The 18654-nt window shown below is 43.0% G+C and overlaps 2 protein-coding genes across 7 annotated transcripts in view; one reads left to right on the forward strand and one right to left on the reverse strand.

The window, feature by feature from the left end:
* The window catches only part of LOC142749855 (uncharacterized), an 86005-nt gene extending 68023 nt beyond the window's left edge, over positions 1-17982 (reverse strand). For 2 of the 6 annotated variants that reach the window (XR_012882483.1, XM_075858385.1), the window contains exons 1-4: positions 17463-17753; positions 5403-5491; positions 4591-4692; positions 2652-2751 (exon numbers count right to left, since the gene is read on the reverse strand). The gene's annotated coding sequence lies outside the window, so the exon portion shown is untranslated. The other 4 variants (XR_012882479.1, XR_012882480.1, XR_012882481.1 and 1 more) reach the window with 4 other exon arrangements.
* On the forward strand, positions 994-5512 carry LOC142749857 (AN1-type zinc finger protein 6-like). The gene is made up of 6 exons (XM_075858387.1): positions 994-1078; positions 2116-2286; positions 2383-2485; positions 2704-2861; positions 2952-3068; positions 4368-5512. Exons 2-6 carry the CDS (start codon positions 2133-2135, stop codon positions 4514-4516), a joined length of 681 nt encoding a protein of 226 aa, XP_075714502.1. The 5' UTR covers positions 994-1078; positions 2116-2132; the 3' UTR covers positions 4517-5512.
* Positions 17983-18654: the final 672 nt, after the last annotated feature.

Below are 18654 nucleotides of genomic sequence, written 5' to 3' on the forward strand. Positions count from 1 at the left end.
AGCACTTCGGGGGACTTTCGGTTCCCCATTCTCCTTATCACTGGGGGTCCCAACAGTCGGACCCCCAGCGATCCCACAGGTATACCTTATCCTGTGGATAGGGAATACTTGTGTTTTGTGGGATAACCCCTTTAAAAAAGGCTACAGGCCATATTTTTTGTTTTTTGGGGGGTTGGGGCTGTATGGTGCTATCTACATGGGGGGCTGTATGGAGCTATCTACCGGGGGACGGCTGCATGGCACTATCTACAGGGAGGGAAACAGAGACCCAGGCTGATGGGTAATTCCCATAAGGAGACATTATCCGGCAGTCAGTGGCTCTTAAGCTTAAAACAGCATGGGGGAGATGTAATGAACTGGAATTATGTCACCTATTAAAAATTGTAAAGGAAAACTTTCCATTCATTGAGACTTCAATTCTGTCACCTGTTACTGAGCAAGACTGTAAAGTGTCCCTCTATCAGCCTGTCCTGTTACTGACAAAGCTGCGGTATGTAGCACGTTGTTCTGGAGCTTCTGACAGAATTTACAATGTCCAGAGCAAATCTCACCACAAGGAAAGTTCCCCTGTAAACTGTCCATACATAGTGACATTTCTGATCCCGCACCACAATAGGCTACAGATCAGACCCTGCATGGGGAGATTTAGAGCGCTACCCATCAGAAGCTTTAGATATTGCAGAGGTCTGAGGGTCTGCTGAGGGGACAATGACCAACTATGAGACATCTCTCCCCCCCCCCCCCCCCGTGTATGGTCCTCATTACACTGGTGATCACACTGGATTGGAAAAACTGCCAACAAATGAACTAGGAAATCTGCCGGCAGTTGAAACATCTGACATCTATGGATGCCATTTGGCAGACATGTTGTATATAACCAACGTGCCACCGAACAGCCACAGTAACCATGGAAACAATAGAATCCAGTTCATTATTAACATTCTGTTTCCATGACAGGAGACTAGAAAGTGTCAGTTCTATGGGACACAGCGGCCGGCTGGCAGCTACTCGATATTTCTGACGTTTTATATGAGAATTTCAATGTGATTTCCTGATTTACGTTTTAGGAATTAATCCAGTAAGTGGTAATAATGTGAATAATGGTTGTCACTTAGCAAAATCATCGTCTTACAGCAGTTTATATATAATATACAATGTCACTTACTATCCCCCCCTCCCCCTGTAAGAACAGATATTATACTATAACTCCTACTATATTGGGGGGAACAGATACAATTTACATTTAAGTAGCTTATAAATTCTCAATCTTATCATAAAACACAATGTGAACATTGACTTATTCTTGTAAGATCTTGTGAGTAACAGCAGATTTGTCTGTTCTCAGATCATTTTATCCGGATACTTTCATGTTATAATTGATTAAAGTGTTCATGAAGTAGTTACATAGTTTACAGCTAGTGGCTGACATCACTCGTAAACCCAAGAAACGCCACATTTTCATATTTACAAACCAATGGATCCAATAAACGCCCTTGAAAGAAATAATTCAATTTGTCCTGGAGGTAAAAATTCCTTCCTGAAGCCTCCAGACGACTGGACAGATCCCGGGATCAGCGTTGTACTTTGTAGATCCCAGGAACCCTGTATATTGTGTTTCTGAAGAAAAATGATCAACCCTTCCTTCAATCCTTTCCACCTTGGACAATTCCTGGGGTGACATATATCATGTCCATACAGCTTACCCATTATATAAACAATCAGCCACAATATGTTTTTTTATTTTGTTTCACTTTATCAGCTTTACCAGTTTAAGTTATTTGACAGAATAGTTCAGCATTTTTAGGGTTTGAGTTCGGTCACTGTATTTACTATTTTTCCTTAGAATTCTATTGCAATAATTACCTAACACACAGATAGATAGATAGATAGATAGATAGATAGATAGATAGATAGATAGATAGATAGATAGATAGATAGATAGATAGATAGATAGATAGATAGATAGATAGATAGATAGATAGATAGATAGAAGACTGAAGGGCCTGTATTACAGATAATCCACAGATTCATTTATTTCATTGCTGGACATTGCGTTACCACAAGTTTAGGACATTTATTAGTGAATCTAACAGGAGCTTCTGGTCACTTTTTCAGCTGCATGGTGGATAAACATGGCGCAAGAGAACCACAACCAAGTTCCTGCACTTTGTACTAATGGTTGTGGCTTCTATGGTAGCCCACGTACCAATGGACTATGCTCCGTCTGCTACACAGAATGGCTACGGAGACAGAACTGCAGCAGCAATGGGAGGAATAGTCCCCCAGGTAACACTGTGTGATAGTGACTTGTGGAATAGTTTGGTGGCCTGAATACAGAAGATCTATCGGAGAACTGATGATAACATTTGTCTTTTCCTGCAGTGATGTCAGTGAGAAGTGAGGTGGAGGCTTCTACCTCACAGATTGTAGACTATGCAGAGCTTGATAAACCTGCAGAATCTATAGATTCACAAGGACAAGTCAGGTAAGTTATTCATCATTTCTGGGGCAGTATATGTGAGAAGTGATTCTACCTGTTGTAAGAGTACAGGGTATATGTGGAAACAGAATATTATAGTGAAGGCCTTTCCAGGGGTCCACAATGATGTTTGGTATGAGTGCCCTAAGACTGACGCCAGTGAAGAGCCTACCTGTCTTTTTTTACCTCTGTTCGTTCTTGATCAGTATTTTTCTGTCTTGCAGTTTTCTTCCTCAGACAGATTCAGGCTCCTCTTCACCAGATGGAAATACCTTAGAGAGAAGAATTGAGGTGTATATTCGGAACATACGTTTGGGGGTAGAATTACAGCGAGGAAAGAGAAAGTATAATGATACAGAACAGACATTGGACAGTGCTGAGGGTAGGTGATTATTTGCTTCGGTGGGATTTATCCTCGTACGGGGTCATAATGAGGAGTCATTTTATGTCATTTTTATGTATTTTTCTATAGCTTCAGCATCAGATAATGCACAGAAATCTTCTGAAGATCAAGAACTCTCCCCACCAAAGGCCAAAGTCAAGAAAGTTAACCGTTGCCACGTGTGCCGCAAAAGAGTTGGTCTCACCGGTCTGTATACATTACTTTTTATGTTCTGTGTAGAGTATAAAGAGATGGTGCTCATGTGTTTGGTAGCTGGAGTTACAGATAAAGTCCAGCATACAGATCCTGAGTAAAATTATATATACTTTATATAAACTTCTATGGGGAGAAGTTCTAGAAACAAATATTGAGGTCCTACTTCTGATGAAACTCTACCAGTAAATGTGGACAAAAGGGGTTGTTCCAAGAATAACATTTATCACCCATCCACAGTATAGGTGATAAATGTGTGATCTCTGGGGTACCCATAACTGGGACACCCACTGACTACTAAAATGGGGATCTTGAACCCCCCACTCACAGAGATAGCCGAGCGCTGTATTCGTCTATCTCCGTCAGTTCTATAGTTTTTAAATGGAACAGCAAAGCGCATCCTCGTCCTGCTCTCCGGTCGAGCTCCTCTTCACTGTGGTCGTGCAGTGAGGAAGAACGGGGAGTTCTGACCCCCGTTCTAGTGGTCTCTGGGTTCGCAGTGTGAATAGGTGATAAAAGTTAATATTGGGATGACCCTTTTAAGTTTGAACTAAATGTTTCACCTATACCCAGAGGAGGCTGCAATTGTGGCTGGTTGATCCACATGGCAGTTCTAACACTTAAAGTCTATGTAAACCCTTGAAAGTAATTTTTTATTTTATTTTAATAAAGATGTCAGTCAGTGTGTTTGGTGCAAGTTTCAAATTAGTTTTATTAAAAAAATTTTTTAATTTTTGAGATACAGCTGCTTTGTATACTATATCCTTCGCTGAACCCTGTACCTGTCAGGTCTGCGGGACTGACGGGTTCAGTGACAGTGGGTCATGCTTGTCTCTGACATGCAAGATCTGCCTGTTATCCATCACATCATTGTTCATAACTTAGATGTGATAGATTACAGGTGGATCCTACGTGTCAGAGAGACGCAGGACCCACTGACACTAAACACGTTACGGATTTAGGTCTTAGCGCACGATACAGCTGCTCTGTATAGAGAATACAGAGCAGCTTTACCTCAAAAAGTAAAAATAATTTTTAATAAAAACAAATTTGAAAGTTGCACCAAACACACTGACTGACATTTTTAATAAAAAAAAGCCTTTAATTATAAGTCAATATTCATTAATGTTAGTAATATCTGAAAATGTGGCTTAATATTTGGCTACGTATAAGTATAGCAGAGATTCCATTATTATATACAAGCAAGATGGTGGTTGCCATATTGGTTTTTAACTATGGAGATGTATTACAAAGTCACTGTCAGCTGCTGTTAATATGTCCATTTTTTGCCAGGCTTTGACTGTCGATGTGGGAATATATTCTGTGGGATACATCGTTACTCTGACAGGCACAGTTGCTCCTATGACTATAAAGCTGAAGGAGCTAAGAAGATCAGAAAGGAAAACCCTGTTGTGGTTGCGGAGAAGATCCGTAAAATTTGAAAGCAAAATTCCATCCTGTGTGACACCAGCATTGTGGTGTGGACTGTGGTGTGGTAATAAGTCATACAACCCACCTTCATCATCCTGACTCTACATCCAGGGATACACTCCTTCTCTTTTATCTTCCTTATTTCTCCTTTTCTTCTTCTCCTTTGATTATAGCTTTTCCCCAATTCCTACAATTGCAATAAGAATGAAACAAAAGATAAAAAAAAAGTCAAATATCCTTTAAGGGGTTTTTCCAGTTTAGAAGAAATTGATGGCATATCCTCAAAATAGCCTATCATATCATGCGAGCGCAGCCTCCCCTATTTCTTACCTGCTCTGAACTGTGAATCGCAGTGGATCACAATATTACAGCCTTCTCACATACGAATGAATGGGAGATTTGCCGCTACAAGTGTGTTGGTGATTCACAGTACGAGCAGTGACAGGAATGGAAGGAAAGCAGCGCTCGCATGAACGTCGAGGCTCCTTAAAAACTACAAGTCAGACCCCCACCGATCAGATATTGATCGCCTATCTTTAGGCCATCAATTTCCTGTAATATCATCCTGACTAAACATCCGGGGATACAGCTTTATTTTTATCTTTACTTTCTTCTGTTCTTTATCTCTTGTTTGATTGTAACTTTCCCCAAATCAATATACATGAGATAAGAAAAAAACAAAAAATGATACAAAAAAAACAAAAGAGAAAAAAATAGTAAATCTTTCCTAAACTGTCCCCAGGGTTTTCCATGCTGTGCACAACTGTTTATATTGGAGAGAGGATGTGATGGAGTGTAATGTAATCTCTACACCGGTTTCTACAATATCTCCGCTCTCATCTCCCCTGCCCCTTATATAAGTATTATCCAGCATTGTGGTGTGGTAATAAGTCATACAACCAAACTTTATCATCTTGACTTCACATCCAGGGACACGGCTCCTTCCCATTCATTTTCCTTGTTTCTCCTTTTTTTCCTACTTGAATCTATAAATGAAATAAAGATAAATCACAATAAATAAAAAAATGGTAAAATCTTTAAACTGTCTCCAGGGATTTTTATACTGCACATAACTATTTATAAGACTAAGTTCAATCTTTGTGTTGTGATGTAGTTTAGTAAAGTTCATAGTTTCACCATAATCGTGAGTAAAAACCGTGGCAAAAATAAAAGCAGGAAAACCACATGTTAGTATTTACAGGATTGTCACAGTTCTGCCACGAACGCGGTTACTGCTTTTGTTATAGAAATAATTCAAGGAAATTTTGCTATACCTTCCGTGGATTTTTTTTTTCATTACTTGAATTTCACATTAAAGTCAATTGGGAAAAGACACAAACACATAGAAATAGGGCATGGTATATATTTTAAAAAAGCAGCAAACCCTGAGTAACGTGATTTACAAATACAAAATGTGAATATGTTCTCTAAAAATCTCTGTGCAGGCCATTTGAGGTCCCTTCACGCCAAATTTGTCAAATCTTGTCTTTATGGACCTGGTTTGACAATCATCTCGGAACAGGAAAGAGCCTTCCACAAACTGTTGCCACAAAGTTATAAGCATATAATTGTCTAGAATACATAGGTAGGTAGTGTTCCCCTCGCATCCACCAAACCCAGGTTTGTCCATCAGACTGCCAGATAGTGAAACGTCATTCATCACTCCAGAGAACAGGTTTCCAGTGCTCCAGAGTCAAGTGACGGCCCATGAACATCCACCTCTTATAACCAAAGAGGCAGGCGGCTTATTATGAATAAAACATCTCATGATGACAGAGATGGTCAGGAAGATGAGGAGGAGAAAGTGGCTGAGACGCACAGCGATGGCGAGTGACCAGGAAATGGACGGGCAGCAGCCGACGGCGGGAGGTACAGCGGGAAGAGCTTTAGGAGCTAATGAACTTCCGCTTGCACATCAAGTAGTCTAGCAACCAGCAAGGGAACAATGCTAGGCACTAGGGAGAGCATGTTTATATATATATATTTTTTTTCTGGTGCGGTGCGTACCCCCTGAGGCTGTGGCGCATACCCTCTGTGGTACATGTACCATGTCCGGAGAACCAGTGCTCTAGACCAGCAGGGAAAAATCCATTTACCCCTCCTCTACTCTAGACTACCAGGAAAACAGGTAATAAGATTTTTCTTACAGAAAGCATGACATAAATCTTCTATGTGCCTCAATATGATCATACAGAGAGACATGGAGGTACAGCAGGGACAGGATAGTAAAAGCTGTGTATTCATGATCGGTGCAACTCGAATCCTGAATACGGTCATACACATGTCCTCACTTGTAAAAATCAGTTCCCAATGCTTAGTAGTGAGGTTGTGGTAGATTTAGGATTACATTAAGCTGACAATTTGAACAGGCAGAGCTGCAGTATAAAGCATGGAAGAAGACAGAGCCTGAGCCACAAATGAAACAAGGAGCAGTGTTTCAGGCTACCTCAGAATTCCTTTACAGCTTAGACTACCATGTACTAATACTGCAGGTCTAATCATAGATGTGCTGTAATGAAGAAGGTGCTAAACACATAGAAATATAGGGGGGAATTTATCAATAGGTTTATGCCTAGTTTTTTGGCATAATAAGTCACAAATCATGGCATTTGTAGATGTATTTGTGGCTTTGCCAGTTTTGTAAAGTGGTGAGAAAAGTGGGCGAGATTTACTGGGAGTGAGCGAAGTATCCACCTTTGACAGATTTATTAATACTAAAGCCAGAATTTTGTCACAAATCTACATCTCATTGTCATTTTCTGACTGTAGGAGGGTAATGAAATAATTTGGGATTGGTAGAAATGTTATAGATATGGTGAAGATGATGTACAACTCCCCCACTGCTAGAGTCATTGTAGGGGGGACTTGTCCCATACTTTCGTGCTCTTCAGAGGAACATGGCAGGGATGACCCCTCTCCTCGCTCCTATTCGCCATATTTATTGAACTCTTGGCAATATTTTTTAAATCAATCCAAGTTTATTAACAGCACATATTACATGAAATCCAGCATAATAAAGCGTTTTCATTAAACACATCACATTACATGCACATATGATGTCCACAAACAAAAGATTTGAACCTCCCTCAACCTTCCCCCACCCCCACCCACACAGCCCCATACCAACTAGTCATAGTCAGTTCCCAAGCATTACACGAAAAGTAACAGGACATCCCCAGCACATTCCAATATACAGCCATATTTGTCCACTTATACAGCAGTCCCGTGCCCAAGTAGATCAACCATCATATCGGCACTATTCCCCCCACCCAGTGGCGTAACTACGGCCGTAGCAGCCGTAGCGGCTGCTACGGGGCACGCGGCATGAGGGGGCCCGTGTCGCCCGCCTGCAAGGGGCCCCACCATGGCCGGAGGCTCCGCTAGCAGCCGCTATGGCTGCTACAGCGGGCCGCCACTGAACACTACGGCAGAGCGGGGAGGTATCACCCCGCTCTGCCATTAAACAAAAGACATGTATCCCCTATCCACAGAATAGGGGATACATGTGTGATCGCTGGCATTGATAGGGAGAACGGGGGACTGAAAGTCCCCTGAAGTTCTCCATCACAAACCTCGGACTTCCGGGGTCTGTGTCGGCAGCTCCGGAGAAATGAATGGAGCGCCGGTCCCGCTTGTGTGCATGCGTGACCAGCGCTCCTTTTATTTTTAGTGAGCTGGCGTTCCCTACAGGGGGGGCTGTATGGCGTTCCCTACAGGGTGGGGGGGATATATGGCGTTCCCTACAGGGGGGGCTGTATGGCGTTCCCTACAGACCCCCCTGTAGGTAACGCTATACAGCCCCCCTGTAGATAACGCCATACAGTCCCCCCTGTAGATAACGCCATACAGCCCCCTCTGTAGATAGCGCCATAGTCCCCCCTGTAGATAACGCCATACAGACCCCCTGTAGGGAACGCCATACAGCCCCCCCGTAGATAACGCCATACAGTCCCCCCTCTAGATAACGCCATACAGCCCCCTCTGTAGATAGCGCCATACAGCCCCCGCTGTAGATAGTGCCATACAGCCCCCCCTGTAGGGAACGCCATACAGTCCCCCCTGTAGGGAACGCCATACAGTCCCCACCTGTAGGGAACGCCATACAGTCCCCACCTGTAGGGAATGCCAAACAGTCCCCCCCTGTAGGGAACGCCATACACCCCCCCTGTAGGGAACGCCATACAGTCCCCCCGTAGATAACGCCATACAGCCCCCTCTGTAGATAGCGCCATACAGCCCCCTCTGTAGATATCTACAAAGGGGGCTGTATGGCGTTATCTACAGGGGGGCTGTATGGCGTTATCAAAAGGGGGGGTTTGTAAAAAAGGCACTATCTACAAGGGGGGGGGGGTTGTGTGACACCCAGGGGAGGGGGGGCCCCAGTCAAAAGTTTGCTATGGGGCCCAGTCTTTCCTAGTTACGCCCCTGCCCCCACCCCCGTAACCATACCCACATCCACAGTCCCACTGTTTAAAAACCTTTCCAGTGTGAACATGACATATCACGTTGCTGTCAACTTGCCATATATCAGGGTTTTCCCACCCCCTGCACTCCCCCAGACATTCGGAGTCTGAGAAGGGTGGTTGATGCCAACCCCGAGTGATCGATCCATTTGTCCCATTGCTTTCCAAATTTCTTGACAGTTCCCCTTTTCTTGTTTATATTATATTCCATCAGAATGGTATGATTAATAGTCCCAAGAATTTCCCCCACGGATGGTGGGTCTGCATCCAACCAGTGTTTAGCTATACCTTTTCGGACCTGGTACAGAATCTTGGCAATGGCCAAACCTTCCTGCCGGTCCCCTTCCAGATCACCAACATACCCAAGAAGCAGCACCTTTGGATCATCTGGAAGCCCCTCATAGACCCGCCATATCAAATCCGTCACTTCCCCCCAAAGGGTCCTGAGAGCACCACAGGCCCAGAACATATGAAAAATATCCGCTTTTTCCACTGGGCACCTACGGTACTTAGCATCCGTTCTGACTCCCATTCTTTTCAGAACCCACGGCGCTCTATACACCCTGTGTATTAAAAAGATCTGAGACCTCCTCTGTGCTATATTCATGGACAGATTTCCAGGTGAAAAAAGGAAAAGAATCTCCTATTATTTTATTAGAATTGTCAGTTCTTGCCCAGGTGTACACCACCAATATAAGTCATAGAAATTATGGGTATGGGAAAAGAAGAAAAAGGGGCAAGAAAATTTTAGAGGAATTAGCCAATGCAGGGGAAACTCAAAATGATCTAGGAAACTCATAATTGGTGGCTACCAACGTGGAGGAAGGGGGCGTGAAACATAGGCTAAAATTCAAATCTAAGAACATGCCCTCTTTGGGTTTATGCCCACAGGTAAAGATTTTTGTAGATCTGGTCACACAAGATATTAATCTATTAAGCGAAACCTCGCTCTCCAGTAACATCACTATTGAAGAAAATAAAGCGTTGGAAGAATTCAAGACCTGGACTGATGGGGTTTTTAAACAATCAGACAAGGGTGAGAATGTGGTAATCTGGCCCAAAGAACTCTATATTAGAGAAGCAAAAAACAGCTCAACAATAGAGATACAAATTTTTATGGGGGGATCCCACTTTACAGTTCCAACAAGAGTATGAGAGACTCATCAGCTCAGGTCTTGAAGAGAGAGCCATCTCACAAAATGAGGCTAAGTATCTTTTAGTCAGACATCCTAAGGTGGCAACCTTCTATATGTTGCCTAAAATACACAAAAATGTGGAACAGCCACCTGGCAGACCTATAGTATCTGGCTGGGATGTCTGACTGAGAAATGCGTAGCTTTGTATATAGGCTTCCCTCTTACACTCGGGACACGATGCAGATACTCCAGGAGTTCAATAATGCCAATCTTGAGGAGGGTGAATTTTTGGTAACTCTAGATGTAGAGAGTCTCTACACCAATATCAAACATGATCTGGGGTGTAGAGCTGTCGATTTCTTCCTAGGTTGTGAGCATAACTATAGTCCCAGTAGGAGGACCTTTGTCAATAGAGCACTAAAATTCATATTAACAAGAAATTACTTTATTTTTGATTCTTCCTACAAACCCAACGAACAGCAATGGCACCCACTTTTTCCAACCTGTTCCTTGGGTGGTGGGAGGAGGAAATCGTTTTTGGGGAACCTCTTCAAGCACATGTTGAAAAAATATCAATATGGCGCAGATATATTGATGATATCATATTCATCTGGAGGGGATCCGAAGACGACCTGCTAAAATTTATAGATGTTCTCAATACAAATGAATAAAATCTAAAATTGACCCTAAATTATAGCAGAAGGGAAGTAACTTTTTTGGATGTTAAAATTGGTATTGACCATAATCGTGAAATTATTAACAATTTATACAGAAAGGAGACAGCCACCAACAGCCTCCTAGATGCACAAAGTGCCCATTTAAATAGAACTATTAGAGGAATCCCGAAGGGAGAATTACTGAGACTAAGGAGAAACTGCTGCACTTTTGAGAATTTTAAGATGGGAGCTAGGGATCTCAGAAATAGACTGAAGGAAAGACATTACACAGGGCGTCAAATTAAACAAGCATACATCTTAGCCCTCCGGACGGATAGAGATGCACTGTTGGTGGTAAAAGATAAAACAGAGAGTGATGATAAAGTGATTTTTATCACCACACTGTACGACAAGTGGCAAGAAATGAACGATATTATGAAACAACACGAGCAGGTATTGCTATTGGATGAAGACCTAAAAAAACATCTGGGTACGACTATTTCTGTAGGATATAAAAAACAAATATTATAGGACAACATATTGTTAAAAATCACTATACTAGGGACTGCATAAAAAATAAATCAGAAAAATATCCAGGTTTGTGTAAAAAAAATAAAAATATTAAAAGTTAAAAAAAAAAAAACCCTTTTCTCATTTCCCCCCTAGAGCATAGTAAAAAATTAAATAAATAAACATAATTGGTATCGCCGCGTCCGTAAAAGTCTGAACTATTACAAAATATCATTATTTAACCCGCACGGTGAACACTGTAAAAAAAAATTGTAAACGCCAGAATCTCTATTTTTTGGTCACCTAATCTCCCACAAAAAATGAAATAAAAAGTGATCAAACTGTCGCATGTACACCAAAATGGTATTATTAAAAACTACAGCTTATCCCGCAAAAAGTGTGCCTCATACCACTTAATCGACAGAAAAATAAAAAAGTTATGGCTCTCGGAATTTGGCGACACAAAATAAATTTTCTTTTTTACACTTAGGTTTTTACTTGTAAAAGTAGTAAAATATAGAAAAAAAACTACATATATTTGGTATCGGCGTAATTGTATTGACCCACAGAATAAAATTAACATGTTGTTTTAATTGCACAGTGAATTCCATAAAAGCGGCGCGCAAAAAACCATGGAGGAATCGCTGTTTTCTTCATTTTCTACCCCACAAATAATTTTTTTCCCGTTTCCTAGTACATTATATGGCAAAGTAAATGGTGCTACGAAAAACTACAACTCGTCCTGCTAAAATAAAGCCCTCATAGTACTATATAGATGGAAAAATAAAGGCGTTATGGCTTTTGGAAGGTGGGGAGGAAAAAATAAAAAGGAAAATATGAAAAAGGGCTGCGGCGGGAAGGGGTTAAACGTCACCATAATCTCAATTTAAAGGAATTATCAGGATGGGCAATTTGTCATGACCACAGGGATAAGAGGGGGCGATATAGATTCCATGTTGCTAAAAGAGGAAAGCAAGTGGATATACAAGATGAACTCAGTGAGCCCTAATGGACTCTATGAGTCCTTTAATTTTGGCTGCTTCCTTTGAAAGTATGGTCCTTTATTTGATCTTTGAATGTCCCATCGGTAAATGGGAATTTTTATGGACTAATTGAGGGAGGAATTATTTGACAACAATGTTTTCCCTTTTTCCCTGCCCATGAGACATGATGGTTCATCTGCTCCTCTTTATAACTACCACTTTTTGGGATGATGCAAAAATACTAGAAATTCAGAATGGCAATAGCCACAATTTATGCAATAATCCATCATATTTCCCATAACTAAATAATAATAACAATAAAAAACGAAACAAAAGAAAAAATTAAAGCTCATAAAATTGCACTGAATACAGACCATGATATCAATACTTTAATTTAAAATTGAAGGATAAAAATTGCTCCTTATAGTTCACATCCTTAGGACGGATTTTCACGAACGTGTAATACGTCCGTGCAACGCACGGACCTATGCTAGTCTATAGGGTAGTGCAGACTGTAAGTGATTTTTGCGCAGAGTGAGTCTGCTGCGTAAAACTCACGACAGGTCCTATATTTCTGCATTTTTCGTGCATCACGCACCCATTGAAGTCAGTGGGTGCGTGAAAATCACGCACACCACACGGAAGCACTTCCGTGGGACGCGCGTTATTCACGCAACAGCAGTCAAAAGTATGTTTGCAAACAAAAAAAACACCACGTGCTTTTTGTGTTTACAAACATCCAAACAAAATGTCATAATGATGGCGGCTGCGCGAAAATCACGCAGCCGCGCATCCTATGTGATGACTCACTGAGCTGTTAAGTGTCTTTTGCGCACGCAAAACACCGCGTTTTTTGCGTGTGCGCAAAATGCACACGCTCGTGTAAATCCGCCCTTAGGGTGTTCTATACGTGATTGATGAAAGATCAAATAACATACTTTATGACTTGTCTATATGTCAAAATATAAGACATTACTTTGATAGTAATGTCTGGATACCATTAATAAGTAAATTCACACCGCTATGTTTTGACGAAAATGTAAAGGAAATTATTTTACCTGTATTATGCTGACTGGCTAAATTTGCTGTCAGTCAACTGTTGACCTATACAAAGGGCCATAAACAAAAGGTTCCCGCTCCCGGAAGAAGCTGACTTTGATCATTGAAACGTACGTCGGGTAACATACCGACTTTGTAAATAGGGAAAGGAATAATAGAGGGAGAGAATAATGTAAAATAAACCATCCTTACCTTGTTTGAATGCATTAGCTGCAGCAAGTGCGAGCTTTGATGACGTCATAGTCACCTACGTCTAATACACTAGCCGCCAGTAGCCTCGGACCTAGCTGCGGCTCTGGTTTCGGTTTCGTTGCAGGGAATAACCTTAGTGCAGCGATGCTGTGGGATACTACTGCAGCTACTCAGCTATACTTAGTCTTAGGCTCTAGTCTCAGTCTCACTGCCGGGGAGACAATACCAGTGCAGCGATCCTGTGAGACGCTTTTGCAGCTATCTAGCCACATTCAGTTCTGGGCTCCAGTCCCAGTCTTGCTGCCGAGGGAGACAATCTCAGGGCAGCGACGCTGTGAGGCATTATTGCAGAGCCATACTTGGTTTATCATTTGAGCTGCCTGCTATTGATAATAGATATGCCCACAAAACCTTATGGATTAAGGTCAATTAGGTGATCTTGATGTGAGAACGGTGAACATTAAAATTACACTTTCTAGCTTTAAGAGCACTTCCTCTCTAGTCCTGGTGATACGGACACAACCATTCATACAGGATGGTGTCTCAACTCAACGGGAATTGAATAACAGAATATAGTAACACTAACATAAATAATAAAGAATAAAAATAAAAAACAATAAAGGTTTTTTTGCCAGTGCAATTGAAAGGGGACATTGCATTGGATAATCCTTCCCTATAAATTGTCGGTATCAATCGTTATAATAATTGAAGGCGACCTAATATATATTTTTTCTTGCCCCTTTTTCTTCTTTTCCCATACCCAGATTTCCAGGTGATGCCAAGATTTCCTCCCAATGATCCTTAGGTATAGGGCCTATATTCTGTTCCCATATCACCCTTATGGGTTCCATAAGATCCCCTAAATACTTAGATAACATAAGCCTATATACTAAAGAAATCAACCCCTTAGTAGCAGGCGCTTTAGCAACATACTCCAACACTCCCAAGGCATGAATAGTCAAATCTACTGAATCACTCTGGGATTGGAGGGCATGGCGAATCTGCAGATACTGATAAAACATAGCCTGTTCCAAGTGAAATTCGTCCACCCTTGGCGATTTTAAAAAGAGAGGATGTGTCTATATGTGGATTTAACCTAAAACAGGAGAAAAAAAGAGACACGGCGCCACATAGTGCAAAATAAAAGCTGGATTAGGCGAGGGAGCAAACTTTGTTAGATGTAAGCTCACCTTGGCCAATGGACACTGTTAGGTGTCAAACGAGCATTGTGGCTGCTGCCAGGTCCAAAACACAGCAAACAGAGTTTGTTGTCCAGAATTGAAATTTGAAAAATAAAAAATTGGGACCAACGGCGCTGCAATAATGAACAGGAAAATAAGTAGCTTTAAACGGACATCACGGCAAAAGTTTAATGTCAGAGGCTACGCGTTTCAACACCGGACTGGTGTCTTCATCAGGCCAATAAAAAATGTGTAGTTCAAGCACATTTATATACATACAGGAAAAGAGAAAAACCGCCAAGATAGCAGGTCAAAGGTCAGACACATTATAAGTCAGCACATAACATGTCTAAATGTGAATACATAAACGCTGACTCTACAGTGATGTTTAAAAAACACATATGACATAATCGTTCACAAAATTACATTAAAAGAAGAGAGATAGAAACGAAACGAAATATGACTAAACATGCCGTTTTTACACACATACAAAAATAAACAGTTTATATCAATAGTAGCCACAGTAATAACCGTGGCAATGTGTATAAATTCTGAGTGTTTGTCTGAGACTAAAAACAAACATAATTAAATGAATATAGCGACTATAATCCTGAGACGCTGAATTAGCGTCCCCGGTTGCTAGGTAACCTAGAAAGTACGGTGGCCGGGACATAAGCGCTGGAGCGCATAATGGAACGCACAAAGCTAAACGACGGAGAAAGAGACGAGTGGTGAACAGAGACCACCAATTCATCAATCAGGGTAAGTAAAACTCATTGTAAGCAATATGATATGCTAAAATAACATAAAAATGATATAAAAAATTATTATAATCTGGGTAATCTTATGAAAACCAGACATTGATCAAGATGTTTTTCTGACAGGGGAAAAAAACAATACCACATAGCTCCCTCTATCACATACTGCTCCACATAGCCCCCTCTCACATACTCCTCCACATAGCCCCCTCTCTCACATACTCCTCCACATAGCCCCCTCTCTCACATACTCCTCTACATAGCCCCCTCTATCACATACTCCTCCACATAGCCCCCTCTATCACATACTGCTCCACATAGCCCCCTCTCACATACTCCTCTACATAGCCCCCTCTATCACATACTCCTCCACATAGCCCCCTCTCTCACATACTGCTCCACATAGCCCCCTCTATCATATACTCCTCCACATAGCCCCCTCTCTCACATACTCCTCCACATAGCCCCCTCTCTCACATACTGCTCCACATAGCCCCCTCTATCACATACTCCTCCACATAGCCCCCTCTCTCTCACATACTCCTCCACATAGCCCCCTCTCTCTCACATACTGCTCCACATAGCCCCCTCTATCACATACTCCTCCACATAGCCCCCTCTCTCACATACTCCTCCACATAGCCCCCTCTATCACATACTCCTCCACATAGCCCCCTCTCTATCACATACTCCTCCACATAGCCCCCTCTATCACATACTCCTCCACATAGCCCCCTCTATCACATACTCCTCCACATAGCCCCCTCTCTCTCACATACTGCTCCACATAGCCCCCTCTCACATACTCCTCCACATAGCCCCCTCTATCACATACTCCTCCACATAGCCCCCTCTATCACATACTCCTCCACATAGCCCCCTCTCTCACATACTGCTCCACATAGCCCCCTCTCACATACTCCTCCACATAGCCCCCTCTATCACATACTCCTCCACATAGCCCCCTCTATCACATACTCCTCCACATAGCCCCCTCTCTCACATACTGCTCCACATAGCCCCCTCTCACATACTCCTCCACATAGCCCCCTCTCTCACATACTCCTCCACATAGCCCCCTCTATCACATACTCCTCCACATAGCCCCCTCTCTATCACATACTCCTCCACATAGCCCCCTCTCACATACTCCTCCACATAGCCCCCTCTATCACATACTCCTCCACATAGCCCCCTCTCTCACATACTCCTCCACATAGCCCCCTCTATCACATACTCCTCCACATAGCCCCCTCTATCACATACTCCTCCACATAGCCCCCTCTATCACATACTCCTCCACATAGCCCCCTCTATCACATACTCCTCCACATAGCCCCCTCTCTCACATACTCCTCCACATAGCCCCCTCTCTCACATACTCCTCTACATAGCCCCCTCTCTCACATACTCCTCCACATAGCCCCCTCTCTCACATACTCCTCCACATAGCCCCCTCTCTCACATACTCCTCCACATAGCCCCCTCTCTCACATACTCCTCCACATAGCCCCCTCTCTCACATACTCCTCTACATAGCCCCCTCTCTCACATACTCCTCTACATAGTCCCCTCTATCACATACTCCTCCACATAGCCCCCTCTATCACATACTCCTCCACATAGCCCCCTCTATCACATACTCCTCCACATAGCCCCCTCTATCACATACTCCTCCACATAGCCCCCTCTATCACATACTCCTCCACATAGCCCCCTCTCTCACATACTCCTCCACATAGCCCCCTCTATCACATACTCCTCCACATAGCCCCCTCTATCACATACTCCTCCACATAGCCCCCTCTATCACATACTCCTCCACATAGCCCCCTCTATCACATACTCCTCCACATAGCCCCCTCTCTCACATACTCCTCCACATAGCCCCCTCTATCACATACTCCTCCACATAGCCCCCTCTATCACATACTCCTCCACATAGCCCCCTCTCTCACATACTCCTCCACATAGCCCCCTCTATCACATACTGCTCCCCCTCCTTCACAGTCTCATTACCTTCCACCACAGTGTTATGTCAGGGCAGCATCCTCTTCCTCTATCTTCTCTTTCCTGCATTGAGCTGCATTAGGAGTAAGCCCCTCCCCTTCCTGTCTGATCACATGACCTCCTCCTCTCCACTCCGGCATCTACTTTGTGAGCAGGGCCCCAGCAGTAGTTACATTGGAGAAAGGAGAGAGAGATGATAGATTTATACTTTGTCTGTTATGCTAAACAGTCAGCGCCGGGGTGTGACACCTCAGCATGACAGACGTACACACAATGAAGGGGTTAATAGCTGCATTACTAGTAGCTACTTACTTAGGGTAGGGGTCAGAGAGTAACAGGAGTCAGATTTCCTGATCTGAGTAACAGCGGGACACTGCGGGCGGTACTGCCGGGGAGGAGCAGGCATGCACACCATGAGTTCCTCCTGCTGTAGCCATTCCTTTCCCTCTACACAGGTCACGAGGAAGAGGGAAAATGCTAGAAGAGGGCTGATTGGGTGGGTGGCCCTGGGTCTGGGTCTCGTAAGTAAAATAGGTGGATACATCTGCAATGTCTGTTTCACAGCTGAGCTGCCACCAAGGCAACTACATTACTGGGTATTTTGTTCCCCAAACATAAGTGACCCAGCAATGTAGAGGATCCATTGTAGTGCTACTGCGCCAGTGTGGTGAGGGGGGCCCGCGGGCCAGTAAGAGCAGCTCTACAGTGTGACCCACCAAGCCTCACCTCATATCTCAGATTCTAGACCTGCAGCTATCTCAAACAGGCACCTAAAAACACACCTGCCCTATAAGCAGCTGTAAGGGAGCTCGTACACGCAGCGGTTGTGCTGTAAAGATTTGTAGCCAATTGCAGTGGCTTTGTGATGCAGCTTTTGGTCACGCAGCTTTTTGGTGACTCAGGACACGCGGTGCACTACCGCAGCAAGGCCGCTCTGTATATGGGCATCTTAGGTAAGAGAATCGGGAGAACATTTCTATTGATTTAAAGAGGTTGTCTGTTTTAGAAAACCCATTTTCACATACTTTAATAAGACATCCTAAATTAATAGCGGGGGTCCATTCCTGATCCTCATCTATTAGCTTGAGAGGACATCAGCTGCAAAGAGGGTCTTGCTCTGGAGGACTCGGCTTGTGCGTGCACTGCACAGACAGCCGATTGATTTTAATAGGAAATTATTCATCTTTTATTTCCACTGCGG

Source organism: Rhinoderma darwinii, chromosome 3, assembly GCF_050947455.1.
Source record: "Rhinoderma darwinii isolate aRhiDar2 chromosome 3, aRhiDar2.hap1, whole genome shotgun sequence".
Classification (NCBI taxonomy): domain Eukaryota; kingdom Metazoa; phylum Chordata; class Amphibia; order Anura; family Rhinodermatidae; genus Rhinoderma; species Rhinoderma darwinii.